Source organism: Mobula birostris, chromosome 4 (assembly GCF_030028105.1).
Source record: "Mobula birostris isolate sMobBir1 chromosome 4, sMobBir1.hap1, whole genome shotgun sequence".
In the NCBI taxonomy this organism is placed as follows: Eukaryota; Metazoa; Chordata; class Chondrichthyes; order Myliobatiformes; family Myliobatidae; genus Mobula; species Mobula birostris.
In genome coordinates this window covers 177,571,012-177,585,990 of record NC_092373.1, presented here as the reverse complement: position 1 = coordinate 177,585,990, position 14,979 = coordinate 177,571,012, and the positions used below count along the sequence as shown (strand labels likewise).

The window sequence follows — 14,979 nt, the reverse complement described above, 5'->3', positions numbered from 1 at the left end:
AGCACGTTTCCTTGCCGGTGGTCAAACCCCTCACAGTGATTTCTCATTGTGGATCTTACACAGTTATATGATTTTTACAATCTCAGCTAAGTACTCTCACAGCAATCTTAAACAGCTTTGCTGTTGACAGTTGCTTTCTGTGCTGTACTGGCAAACTACCGGTGTTCCTCACTAATGGTTCCAGAAGAGCAAGTGCCGGCGATTTACACTCACCTCCTGAGTGAAGTCAGAGAAGAGCCAGCCCAGCGGTGACTGGAAGAGCCACTACTTCGCAGTAACGGAGGCCCAGGCTCAGTCCTGACCACAAGTGCTGTCTGCCTGCTGTCTGTACCACCTCCCCGTGACCACGTGGATCTCGTTTCCCAGCCGCTCTGGTTTCCCTCCACATTGCAGAGATGTACCAGTCTATTGGCCACTGACAATTGCCCTTCGTGTGTAGGTGAATGTTAGAGCCTTGGGGGAGCTGATAAATGAGTGCAGAGAATTAAATTGGGATTAACGTAGGATTAGTTTAGGGTGCTCGATGATCAGACTCTCCATCTCTGAGAAGGTAAGTGTAGACCATAAAATATAGAAGCAGAACGGGACCATTCGGCCTCTTCCGTCTGCTCTGCTCCGCCATTCAATTAGGGCTGATCTTTTTTTCTCTCTCGTATTTATTTATTTATTTATCTCATTTATTTGTTTGTTTATATATTTATTTAAAGACACAGCTCAGAACAAGCCCAACGAGCCGTGTCACCCAGCAGCTCACCTGCTTAACCTAATCACAGGACAATTTGCCGTGACCAAATGAACCTACTAGCTGGTACATCTTTGGATTGTGGGAGGAAACTGAAGCACCTGGAGGAAACCCACGCCCTCACAGGGAAAACGTCCAAACTCCTTACGGATGGCGCCGGAAATGAACATCGAATTCTGATGCCCCGAGCCGTAACAGCATCACTATGCTGTGCTGTCATGGCGTCTGCCTAACCTCTCACTTTCTCCCTCTAGCCTTTAACCACCCCCCCCTTACCAATTCAGAACCTATAGATCTCTGCCTTAATATGCCCTTTCATGAGGCCTCCACCACCATCCATGGCAACGGGCTCGCTGCCGGCCTCTGGCTGAAGGGTTTGAGTGGAAGTCGGGCGGAGCCAGTGTCTCCAGGGAGCGCCCAGTGCAAGCTCACCTGGCTCAATGTCATGTGGATCTTGTTCACAAGCTGATATCTCCTTTTTTCTCTCCTTCAGTGCACAGAGCAGCAGCGGCCGGCAGCTCCAGCAGAGCCCCATGCCTGTGAGGGGCACGCACCGATGATGTCCAAGGCTGGGCAGGGCGTCAGCACCGGAGGAATGGTTGCCCTGTGGTACCTGCTGTGCGTCTGTCTAGTCAACGCCTCTGGCATCCCAGCAGCCAGGCTCCGCATCTCAGACCCTGAGGCAAAGACCAGCACACGCTCCCCCCCAAGTAAGCACCTCAGCGGATTTCTTTCTTTTTTTTATATAAGTTTGTTGGTACAATCTACTCCTGTGTCTTATGGCCTTATATTTGGAGAGGAAGGGTATGAGGAATCAGTGAATATATGTTGTTTGTACAGTTTCTGGCATATGCCCTCTTCCTTCCCAGCTCTGGTGAAGGGTCTTGACCCAAAACGCTGACAGTTTATTCCCTTCCATAGACCAAGCATCAACTTGATTCGCCATATATATTTACATATACTAGGAATTTTCTAACATGCAACAAAAACAACATTCAACAATTATAAAGAATGAAGAATTATATAAAAAGAAAGTTAGAGATTGAAGTGCGGATGTTGAATAAAATGTGCGCAAATACCAGCATGTGACAGCATAATAGGTAGAGAAGGGTGCGGGGGAATGCTGATCAGATTAACTGCCCGAGGGAAGATGCTGCCTGACTTGCTGATTTCCTCCAGCACCTTGTGTGCATTGCTTAAGATTCCCAGCAGCCCTTGTGTTTATATGTTGTTCTTCATTGTATGTTTGAACCCTGCATTCACTTTTCCTTTTTAAAAGATCGATGTGAGAACCTGTGCATTGCAAACAGGGCTAGTAATTACTGCTGCTCAGAAGGTGGACGGAAGCTCTCCCTTGAACTGCAGCAATTAGGGTTCTGGGTGCTAGTTGTTACTTAGGATGCCAGTGCTTGTCTCCTCTCATTCTTTGTAAAACTCAGCTTCCACCCCAACATGCACAGTAAAATCCAAGCAACCAGATCTTTCCCTATGATCTACCCCAATTCCACAATGCTCTGTGGTTTCTTCCCATCCTAGCCTTTTATGCCTTCCTGTTTTAATCTCTCCAGCATTGCCAGCTAATTCTTCAGCTGAGAAAGGTCCCCATTCTGGATTCCTGGATAATCCTTCCTCTCCTTCTTTAAGGTATTTCTTAACCACAACCCCCCCCCACCTTTGGCTAAAAGTATGGTCAGCTGAACTAAGCTCTCCGTACATGGCCCAATTTCACATTTTGTTTATTATTCCCATGAAGCATCACAAAATGTTTTCGTTGTGTTAACAGTGCAGCAGAAGCGCAGGAAGCTGTCATTATTGCAAATAAATTCAGTATTATTTATAGCTGTTTTGTTATCTTGGCTGAGTAAATCTTTGTGGAATTTCAATCTGACCATTAACAATTTGATTCCTATAGGAAAAGGAACGTGGATAGTTTAAAAATAGACTGTAATCTGCTTTATAAATCTGATCAACTAATCTGAGTGCAGTTTATATCCACAACTTGCATCCTGATGTCTGAAAGTGAAAAGCAGTTGGTTTACATAATCTGGTTTAATACACTATTGTCTTGCTACAAAGTCACTGACTCGTTCACCTTCTCACTTCCTCAGTCATTCACGCACTAATTTTTTTATTCATCTATGTTATCACTCACTCATTGACTCCTGGATGTGCTCACCATTGCACTTACGGACCTAATTTGTCCGTTGTTATTTGCCATCTGTAAATTTGTTGATCACACAACTACTGGCAGAATTTCAGATGGTAAAGAGAGGGCGTATAGGAGTGAGATTTATCAGCTCGATGAGTGACGTTGCACCAACAACCTTCCATTCACTGTCAGTAAGACTAGAGACGTGATTGTGGATTTCAGAAAGGTGAGACAAGGGACCACTCACTAGTCCTTGTAGAGGGATCAGAAGTGGAGAGAGTGAGCAGTTTCAAGTTCCTGGGTGTCAGTATTGCTGAGGATCCTACATATCAATGTAGTTATAAAGAAGGCAAGACTGTGGCTGTATTTTATTAGGAGTTTGAGGAGATTTGGTATGTCACCAAAAAGGCTTGTAAGTTTCTGCAGAAGTACCATGGCAGAAATTCTAACTGGCTGCATTACTGTCTGGTATGGAGGTTGGGGCTACTGCACGGGATCGAAATAAGCTGCAGAGAGTTGTAAAATTAGTCATTTCCATCGTGGGCACTAGCCTCCGTAGTATCCAAGACGTCTTCAAGGAGTAGTGTCTCAAAAAGGCGGCGTCCGTCATTAAGGACCCTCACCACCCAGGACATGCCCTCTTCTCATCAGGAAGGAGGTACAGGAGCCTGAAGGCGCACGCACAACGATTCAGAAACAGCTTCTTCCCCTCTGCCATCCGATTTCTGTTCTACCTTCCTTTCTCTGTTGCTCTTGCCTCTTCTTCCCTCAACTTGTGCACGTACTGTTACCTGATTGTCTGCGTCGTAATCCATTCCTCCGACTCCCCTCCACAATCCCTCAAGCCTGCCGCAAATGCTAAACACAGTTCACCCAGCTGTGTGTGACTGAAGACATGCTGTGGAAAGCAGCTCGTTGCTAACTTCCTGCAGGAGGCAAAGGAAAATCTATGAGTGGCAAGAGAGATGGTGGTGTCTGAATTATCTTTGTGTTGAGCTGAAGCGTTCAGTAGTGCCAAGAACTAAAGTTGTCCCCATTTTCTCCAGCTGCCTCCCCACCCTGGCTGATTTCCCTCCCCTGTGTACCCCCAGCTTTACTTAACACCATAACTCAGTGCTTGGGTTGTTTTATATTTGTATTGAAGAAAGTTGCAGTAAAATATATATTCTAAACGTAACTCAACACAGCTCATTTTGTGCAGTTAAATGGGCTGATTTAGGTTGCTGCAGAGCAGCCTCTGATGAATTTGCTGGAGCTGGAAATAAAGCCTCTGCTGATGAGGCCTGGAGCCACGGTTTCTCCCCCCCAAGAGCTCTGCAGACCTTTTGCTCAATGTAAACTGATTGTGCTGCCTGCAGACTGTGGCTGAGGTTTCTAATGTGTGGGAAGGAGTTCCTCTCAAGGGAGCCTTTGCCACGGACATACACAGACACACATTCGCACACGCCACACCACACAGAAAGCTCACAACGTGGATTTAAGGGTCCGCCTACTACAAGTGAGTGTGGCTTTGTGCTTGCTTAGGGTCTCGTCCATAAAACCCACATTGAACCAAAGATTGATCCTGGAGCTGTAGTTTTCTTTGGAGACCAGACGACAGACAGAACCTAACTGGAGGTGGTGTGGGGTGGTGGGTTAATAATTTGCAAGTATGAACGTCTGTACAGGGTTATGGTGTGCAAAAGGTAATAAGGTACTGCCTTTGGTCTGAATGGAGTCCAAGGCCCAGACACAGGACTTTGCATTCACTCACAAAGGTGTAATCTTGCTCCGGCTGCAGGAAGTTGTGGGGAATTTAGCCCAGATGAGGCCCCTCACGCCTTGAACTCAACTCAGGTGGCATCACCTGCCGAGTGGAGGTTGCGGCATACGATGAGGTTGGAGCAGGTCAGTAGCTTTGGACTGGGGAGGATCCATCATCGTCTGTAACCACCCTTCCTGGCATGTCTGCCTTTTGAACCACGGCCAGCTCTGCTGAAATGAAGGGTGCAGAACGGCCCCTTGGGGTGACAGGCAAGCATACCTGAAAATGAGGTACCCACTTGGCAAAGCTACAACGCACAGCGTGCTAATCTACAGAAAGAACATGCAGTGGACAAAGCTAAGTGATCCCACAACCAATGGACCGGACCAGAGGTTTCATTCTTGCCACATCCAATTGGAGCTAACTGGAGAAGGAAGCTCCAGAAACATCCCCGGCCTCAGCATTGGTGGGGCCCAGTAGGGGCCTGCTGAACACCAGGCTAAAACATACGCAGCCATCCTGAAGGGGTTTCTCCATCCCAGCCCCCGTCCCTGCTTCAGCTAACACTATTCATCCATTTGGCATGAATAAATGGCAGAGAAGCACTAGATACTTCCCTCAGAGTGAAAGCCAGAAAAGTCCATAACCAGCATGGGCCTTCAGCCAAGCTGTTCCCGCTCAGATGAGACACCAGGTTCTGGCTGATGACATGGGAGATTGCCGAGCCATGTCTCATAATGTGCACAAATCCATCCCCCAAACTGCTATCTATCTCAGTCATCAGCCATGCCATCAAACGGCACTTACTCACCAATAAATTACTCGTCAAAGCTCTAGACTGGGTTATTTATTTTTATTTATTTAGAGATACATCACGGTAACAGGCCCTTCCAGCCCGAAGAGTCCGCACCACACAAGACACCCGTGTGACCAGTTAATCTGCTAACCTGTACGTCTTTGGAGGGTGGGAGGAAACCGGCACGCCCGGGGGAAAGAACGTACAAATTCCTCACAGATAGTGGCGGGAATTGAACCCAGGCTGGCTCTGTGATGGCACTACGCTACTCTGCTGCCCCCTACCCTCTCTGTTACCATGCCTCTCCTGTCCAGGTGCTGTCAGAACCCAGAATGGCCCGCGTTCTGTCGGGATGGCGCAGCTGCAAAGCTTGCGGCCGCCTGGACCAAACAAGGCCAGCAGAGATTAATTCTAGTATGGTGTCAAGGTACCCTGATAAATCTGAAATCAGTGGTCCTCGAGATGACAACACTGGTGGCTGGAGTTACGTCCCATACAAAGGAAGATGATTGTGGCTGTTAGGACATCAGCCATCTGAGCCTTAAGATTTGGCTGCAGTAGCTCCTCAACAAATTGTCTTGAGTTCAGTCATCTTCAAGTGTTTCATTAATGACCCTAAGACTGGGCTAGGCATGGGTGAGTTCCTGATGACTGTAGTAAACTTCTTCCTGTTGGCAGGTCCTGAGCCACTTCATTCAGTTGTCCTTACAGCAAAGAATATTGGGAAGAAATTCAAAGGAAGTGTTCAGGATTATGACTGGCTAAGATAGAGGGAAACTGTTCCCATAAATCACCGATTCAGAACCACGATGGCTGAGCACTAGTTAAGTTACTCTGAAATAACCCAGAGGTCCAGACCTGTAATGCTGAGGTTCAAGTTCAAATCCCATCATGGCATCTGTAGAAATTAAATTTAGTTAATTATCTGGAATTCATTTAAAAACACAGCTAACCTCATGACAAACATGAAACCACCAGATTGTTAGGCATTTACGCTGGACTTCAGAAGACTGGGAGATTATTTGAAATATCCTGATGGTCCATTACAGAGTGAATGTGGAAAGGACTTTTCTGAGAAAATCTAAGACGATGGTCATTAGAAACAAAGAAAACCTACAGCGCAATACAGGCCCTTCGGCCCACAATGCTGTGCCGAACATGTCCTTACCTTAGAAATTACCTAGGGTTACCCATAGCCCTCTATTTTTCTGAGCTCCATGTACCTGTCCAGGAGCCTCTTAAAAGATCGTATCGTATCTGCCTCCACCACTGCTGCCAGCAACCCATTCCATGCACTCACCACTCTCTATGTTAAAAAAAACTTAACCCTGACATCTCCTCTGTACCTACTTCCAAGCACCTTAAAACTGTGCCCTCTCATGCTAGCCATTTCAGTCCTGGGGAAAAGCTTCTGACTATCCACACGATCAATGCCTGTTATCATCTTATACACCTCTGTCAGGTCACCTCTCATCCTCCGTCGCTCCAAGGGAAAAAAGGCCGAGTTCACTCAACCTATTCCCATCCTTGTAAATTTCCTCTGCACCCTTTCTATGGTTTCCAACATCCTTCCTAGAGTGAGGTGACCAGAACTGAGCACAGTACTCCAAGTGGGATCTGACCAGGGTCCTATATAGCTGCAACATTACCTCTCGGCTCCTAAATTCAATTCCATGACTGATAAAGGCCAATGCACCATATGCTTTCTTACCACAGAGTCAACCTGCACAGCAGCTTTGAGAGTCCTATGGGCTCGGACCCCAAGATCCCTTTGATCCTCCACACTGCCAAGAGTCTTACCATTAATACTATATTCTGCTATCATATTTGACCTACCAAAATGAACCACCTCACATTTATTTGGGTTAAACTCCATCTGCCACTTCTCAGCCCAGTTTTGCAACCTATCAATGTCCCACTGTAACCTCTGACAGCCCTCCACACTATCCACAACACCTCCAACCTTTGTGTCACCAGCAAATTTACTAACCCATCCCTCCACTTCCATATCCAGGTCATTTATAAAAATCACAGAGTATTGTTTAAAATAGGATCGGTTGCCTCTTTATGACAGGGATTAGGCTTTTTTTTACTCAGTCATGAGTCTCTAGGACTCTTCTTCAAAGAGTGGTGGATGTAGAATTTTTAATATAGTGGTCGGTTGATTCTTGATAATGAAGGGTAAAGAGTTATCAGAAGTAAACGGGAGTGCAGAATTAAGATTATGATCAAATCAGCCATGATCTTATTAAATGACAGAGCGGGTTTGAGGGGCCGAGTGGGGTAAAGTGATTGCGCTAACGGCTGTGTTATTATGCCACTTGTTTCCCATTATGCGCCAAGTCCCTGACCTACGTCAGAATCAGAATCAGGTTTAATATCACCGGCATATGTCGTAAAATTTGTTAACTTTGTGGCAGCAGCACAATGCAATACATTGTAATAGAGGAAGAAAACTGAATTACAGTAAGTATATATATTAAATAGTTAATTTAAATAGGTAGTGCAAAAATAGAACTGAAAAAGCAGTGAGACAGTGTTCATGGATTCAATGTCTGTTCAGAAATTGGATAGCAGAGGGGAAGAAGCTGTTCATGAATCATTGAGTGTGCGCCTTCAGGCCCTTGTACCTCCTTCCTGATGAGAAGAGGGTGATGGGGGTACTTTTTAAAGCATCTGTGCTTGAAGATATCCTGGATGCTATGGAGTCCTGGTTCTTCAACTTTAAAATTCTCAGTCCCGTGCTTATAATTCCCTCTTAAAGTTCACATCTTTTTATCTGTCTAACCTCAAACAGATGTGCTGTGTCCTACCACCAATCTGTAACTCTCGCCTATCCTGTTACTCTGCATGGCACTCTCCCAACCAACGACACTTCCTTCTGTTATCTTCCAAACTTTAACAATCTATTTTCCACCTGGACTCTGGGATATTCTTATTAAACTTCTCTGCTCGTCCAGTTCCCCCACAGAGTCAACTTTTTTGCCTGAACTTTTGGTTCCCTACCACCTCCGCCCATCCCCCATTCCAGGTTTCATCATTCATCTGTGTCTGATTAGGCCTTGTGAGACACTTTCCTACGTTAAACAAGCTGTTGTTGTCCCTGTTTGATAATTAAAAACAAACTATTGTAACCTGAGCAAAAACGTCTCTTTTGGTTTAATACAAAGTTAGCTGACCCCAAGCTGTTATGGATTAAACTCATTACAGCTGTTGTGGTAATCCAGATGGGTGGTAAGGTAGCTCCAGCTGCAAGGCTCGGGCATCTGTAATGGTCGTTGGGTGCAGCTAACGCAGCTGTTAGAGAATACAGTGACGCACATTATGAAGGGGGGGAATGACCAGTCTTCAGTGATGGATCCAGGTGCCATCAGATGAGACGATTCCGGATATTGCAAAAGAAGCCTGAGCCCAGCTGGTCAATTCAGCTGCTGTAACATAAGGTGACCTGAACTGCTAGAAGATGAGGCAACTGCAAATGTTGTAGGATTAAGAAACATGCTTCCAGGTATAGGTGAAAGGCACTCCTCCAGATGCAGGGGGAATGGTGCATCATGGGTATATTTAAAGCGAGGTTGACAGGTCCTTGATTCAGCAGGGAGTCAACAGTTACGGAGCGAAGGCGGGAGAATGGGGTTGAGAGTGAAAATAAATCAGCCATGATCGAATGTCAGAGCAGACCTGATGGGCCAAATGGCCCTATTTGCTCTTATGGACATCATCCCTCCATCACATATCTGATTGACTACAGCTTTGCGAACCCTAAGCCTGCAAATACAGTGTTCACAGAGAACCGTAAGACAGAATGCCGTGTCTGTGAAGACTCTGAGGAAGTGGGTTCATCACCAGTTGACGTGTCTTTGCCGCCTGTGCTGAAATCCCAAATAGCCAGGTCATCAGGTCATCAGAATCAGGTTTATTATCACTGGACTGTGATGTGAAATGTGTTAATTTAACAGCAGCAGTTCAATGCAATACATAATCTAGCAGAGAGAGAGAAAAAAATAAAATAAAACATAATAAATAAACAGGTAAATCAATCATCTATATTGAATAGATTATTTTAAAAAATGTGCAAAAACAGAAATACTGTATATTTTAAAAAGTGAGGTAGTGTCATAAGCTTCAAAGTCCATTTAGGAATCGGATGGCAGAGGGGGAGAAGCTATTCCTGAATCGCTGAGTGTGTGACTTCAGGCTTCTGTATCTCCTACCTGATGGTAACAGTGAGAAAAGGGCACGCCCTGGGTGCTGGAGGTCCTTAATAATGGACGCTGCCTTTCTGAGACACCGCTCCCTGAAGATGTCCTGGGTACTTTGTAGGTTAGTACCCAAGATGGAGCTGACTGGATTTACAACCTTCTGCAGCTTCTTTTGGTCCTGTGCAGTAGCCCCTCCATACCAGACAGTGATGCAGCCTGTCAGAATGCTCTCCACGGTACAATTATAGAAGTTTTTGAGCGTATTTGTTGACGGGCCAAATTCCTTCCATCCCCTAATAAGGTATAGCCGCTGTATTGCCTTCTTTATGACTACATCAATGTGCTGGGACCAGGTCAGATCCTCAGAGACCTTGACACCCAGGAACTTGAAGCTGCTCACTCTCTCTGCTTCTGATCCCTCTGTGAGGATTGGTATGTGTTCCTTCGTCTTACCCTTCCTGAAGTCCACAATCAGCTCTTTCGTCTTACTGACGTTGAGTGCCAGGTTGTTGCTGCAGCACCACTCCACTAGTTGGCATATCTCACTCCTGTACGCCCTCTCGTCACCACCTGAGATTCTACCAACAATGGTTGTATTGTCAGCAAATTTGTGGATGGTATTTGAGCTACGCCTAGCCACACAGTCATGTGTGTATATAGAGTAGAGCAGTGGGCTAAGCACACACCCCTGAGGTGCACCAGTGTTGATCGTCAGCGAAGAGGGTATGTTATCACCAATCCACACAGACTGTGGTCTTCCGGTACAGAGGCCCAGGTTCTGCAACTTCTCAATTAGGATTGTGGGAATGATGGTATTAAATGCTGAGCTATAGTCGATGAACAGCATCCTGACGTAGGTGTTTGTTGTGTCTAGGTGGTCTAAAGCCATGTGAAGAGCCATGGAGATTGCATCTGCCATTGACCTATTGTGACAATAGGCAAATTGCAATGGGTCCAGGTCCTTGCTGAGGCAGGAGTTCAACTTCTCAAAGCATTTCACCACTGTCAATGTGAGTGCTACCGGGCGATAGTCGTTAAGGCAGCCCACGTTATTCTTTTTAGGCACCGGTATAATCGTTGCCTTTTTAAAGCAAGTGGGAACTTCTGCCCGTAGCAGTGAGAGGTTGAAAATGTCCTTGAACCAAGGCTGCAGTAACTAAGAGCCACCAATGGTGTCACCACTGAGACGACTTTTAACGAGTACTGTACTGTATCCCAGAAGCTGAACACAGGGGAATCACTCCATGTCAGTTTAAACACACTTTGTAGATTTTGGAAAGTTTTCAAGCAGCTTGCAGTCAGTCCTAAAATTTTACACTCAGGTTCCCTGATGTCTGCAAAATACCCTTTTAAATTGAAAATAAAGTAAGTATTTCACCAAGTGTATCCAATTCAAATGGAACTGTTCCTTGATCTCTGTAGTTTAGAGCTTTAATCTCCAATTGATATCGGCACAGGCAGAAATGAGTATTGCATGAATAGTGATGTCACGAGTTGCCAACCAGTCTCATGAATACCACAGAAACCTTAAGGGGAATCACACAACAATGAACAGCTAAAAATTATGTAATACCACAAAATGCTGGAGAAACTCAGAAGGTCAGTCAGCATCCATGGAAAGGAATAAACAGTCAACTTTCTGACCTGTCGGGTTCCTCCAGCATTTTGTGTGCGTTGTTCTGGATTTCAGACATCTTCAGAATCTCGTGTTCCTAAAAATTGGGTGCTGCGTGATCTACTTTCTGGGCTACCTTGATTGCGATGGTTGTGGGACAGCCCAGCAGTTGTATTCATTTGGATTTGTGTCAGCCACCAGACACCAGACTAGAATAACCATGATGTCAGATCGTCGTAAAACCCCAACAGCTTTACAAATGTCCTTCAGGGACGTGAACTGTCCACCCCCACAACATGATCCAGCTTACCTGTAACTCCAGAAGCACACTCTATGACTAACTTTAAATAAACGTCATGGCGACGTGAATTGCCAATAACTGCAGCTCCACCTGCCTGTATGGAAGAAGAATCCTGAAGACAGGAGAGAAGGAAAACATTAACATGTTGCTTCAGCTTGCATTCACCTCAAGGTCTTAAATGACCATGTTGTTTTAATATCAAGGAGTGTCCACACATTCTTATCAAAAAAGAAGTTTGACAACTGCAACACTTGAGCTACAGGAAATGGCTTCCATTGAAAAGGTCACTTCCTTTTGGAAGTCGTGAGGAAGTTCAAATTATGGTGTTTAGCTTGACTGCCAAATTCATTCCAGGGCTGTGCAATCTGCAAAGTGTCGTCAGCAGGCGATGTTTCTCTACATATTGCCAGGGCTCAGGTCTAAAATGAGGGGGCAAGAAATTCCTATACGGGGAAATGAGAGCTTGTGTGACCAACTGCAAGTGTCACGGTGATGACTCCTTCATTGCTGTCCCTCTGTGACACCCGAGCCATCGTTCACCTAGACACTAAGCATCATAAATTGTTGATGTTAGATACAGCACGGTAACACACCCTTGCAACCCAACGAGTCCACATTGCCCAATTACAGGCGACCACGTATCCTACTAACCCATCCATCTTTGGATTGGGGGAGGAAACCAGAGCACCCGGAGGAAACCCACGCAGTCACGGGGAGAACGTACAAATTCCTTACAGGCAGTGACAGGAATTGAACCCAGGTCACTGGCGCTGTAATAGTGCTACGTTAACTACAATACGCTACCATGGGTGGCTGTGCTAAGAGATATAAAGCAATATTATGCACCTAATGAGTACAGTGTCCACTGAGGGAAGGGAGTCCAGTTCTGATGCCCCATGTACCAAGCCCGGCAAACGGCAGGACAGTCTACTGAGGACACACTGTAGTTCAGGTGGACTGTGAATCATGCGGAGTGAAGTGAGGTGGGCTGTTTCTGAGGGGGCTGTTGCAGTGGGCAGGTAGAAACTTTGTCACATGGTGTGAGCAGAATTACCTGCAGCTTAATGTGAAAAAGACTAAGGAGCTGGTGGTAGACCTGAGGGGAGCTAAGGTACTGGTGACCCCTGTTTCCATCCAGGGGGTCAGTGTGGACATGGTGGAGGATTACAAATACCTGGGGATAGGAATTGACAATAAACTGGACTGGTCAAAGAACACTGAGGTTGTCTACAAGAAGGGAGAAGGGTCAGAGCTGTCTCTATTTCCTGAGGAGACTGAGGTCCTTTAACATCTGCCGGACGATGCTGAGGATGTCCTATGAGTCTGTGGTGGCCAGTGTGATCATGTTTGCTGATGTGTGCTGGGGCAGCAGGCTGAGGGTAGCAGGCACCAACAGAATCAACAAACTCATTCGTAAGGCCAGTGATGTTGTGGGGATGGAACAGGACTCTCTCACGGTGGTGTCTGAAAAGAGGATGCTGTCTAAGTTGCATGCCATCTTGGTCAATGTCTCCCATCCACTACATAATGTACTGGGTGGGCACAGGAGTACATTCAGCCAGAGACTCACTCCACCGAGATGCAGCACAGAGCGTCATAGGAAGTCATTCCTGCCTGTGGCCATCAAACTTTACAACTCCTCCCTTGGAGGGTCAGACACCCTGAGCCAATAAGCTGGTCCTGGACTTATTTCCTAGCATAATTTACATATTACTATTTAACTATTTATGATTTTATTACTATTTAATTATTTATGGTGCAACTGTAACAAAAACCAATTTCCCCCGGGATCAATAAAGTATGACTATGACTATGACCCCTGAAGTGGCTACAGCTTCTATTTATGTAGCAGTTAATGTATGAAACCTTGTCAGGGCACATATGGAATTATAGAAAAGTACAGCACAGAAACAGGCCCTTCGACCCATCTAGTCCATGCCAAACCAATTAAACTGCCTACTCCCATCGACCTGCACTGGGGCCATAGTACTCCGTACCCTTACCTTCCACGTACCTATCCAAACTTCACTTAAACCTCAAAATTGAGTTTACATACCCTACGTACGTTAGCAGTTCGTTCCACACTCTCACGGCCCTCTGAGTGAAGACGTTTCCCTTCACAGGGAGCTTACCTAAAATAGAAACATTGTGCTCAAGCCACATCAGAACAGTTGGTCAGAGCTTTTTTATGGAGTCAGCGAGGTTCAGGAAAGGAATTCCAGCAGCTGAAGGCATGAGCACTAACGATGTGTAGTAAATCCGAGGATATTCGGGTGTCCAGAAATGGAGGAACGTGGACAGCTCAAAAGGGGTTTGAGGGCAAGAAGAGAATTGATAAGTATTCAGGAAAAGCATGCATTGGTCAACATCCTTCATAAGACATGGCATCATTATCAGTGTGCAACTTTTAACCAATCAGAAAGCTGAGACATGAGCTTTTTATTAAGTTTTTTTTTTAAAAAAAGGGTTGGCATCAGCTTCCAGCGGTAGCCTTTGAGGCAGGTACAGTAACAACTTTTAAAAGGCAGTTATTGGGCTGCATGGATTGGAAATGTTTAGAAGGTTGTGGGCCAAATGCTGGAAAAATTAGCTCCGACAGGGCATCTTGGTCACTGTGGACCAGTATTGTTGAAGGACCTGTTTCTGTGCTATATGACTCTAAGACGAGCTTGATCTCTGGGATCTCCACATCTATTATGGAGATCCCAGAGATCAAGCTAAGCCAATATAGTTACCAAGAAGAATGTGAATTAGTGTTTGCACTCCACCCAGATTTACTCCCTGTGACCACATAAGAGCATTGATTATTCTTCAGCTGTTTTGGGAGTAAAATACATTGTTGGACATCATGAGCCTAAGATTAAGTTTCTATGGAGTTCAGGTTCTTCCAGCATTTTTTCAAAATCCCTTTCTCTCTTTGCATAAACAATCCATTAAGGTTTTTGCTGAGTTTCAGTAATGTGGCAAAAAACAAGTCTTGACTCATGAAAGGCCAAGTTGTAATTGTTCCCGTGCAATTATTTATCAATTTTACAATGACTTCAATGGAAAGGGGGCAAGCCATCCAATATAAACAATTCTGAGTGTTTTAAATGTTTAAGATTTTTCTGTGCCTATGACAGGGTAGTATTAGAAAGGCTAGCAGTACAATTAACATCTCAGTTACTCCTGTCTAAGAAGTGGGCAAAGAGTGGGAAAGGATCTGTGATGTTAGAATCTGGAAAGAAGTGACACATAGATGTAATAGTACAGAGAGGGGAATATGACATGGGTAGATCTTTTGCAAAACTGTGAGCCCATGTTCTTAACCTAAAGAATCTGACAGAACGTGAAGAAGTATTTTAAACGTAGCCAGTGAGTACCATAAGTAACTTACAACAGGGAATTGAACAGATGCTTGGAAGGCAAGACGTTTATAAGAATATGGAGG

General features: G+C 45.3%; 1 protein-coding gene across 6 annotated transcripts in view; it reads left to right on the top strand.

The window, feature by feature from the left end:
- LOC140196800 (fibroblast growth factor receptor 3-like) overlaps nt 1–14,979 on the top strand; it is a 207,529-nt gene that overhangs the window by 94,559 nt on the left and 97,991 nt on the right. For all 6 annotated transcript variants that reach the window (XM_072256603.1, XM_072256608.1, XM_072256604.1 and 3 more), the window contains exon 2: nt 1,236–1,452. In XM_072256603.1, coding sequence (XP_072112704.1) covers nt 1,299–1,452 — 154 coding nt within the window. In that variant the 5' untranslated portion in view covers nt 1,236–1,298. The remainder of the gene's footprint in view (nt 1–1,235; nt 1,453–14,979) is intronic.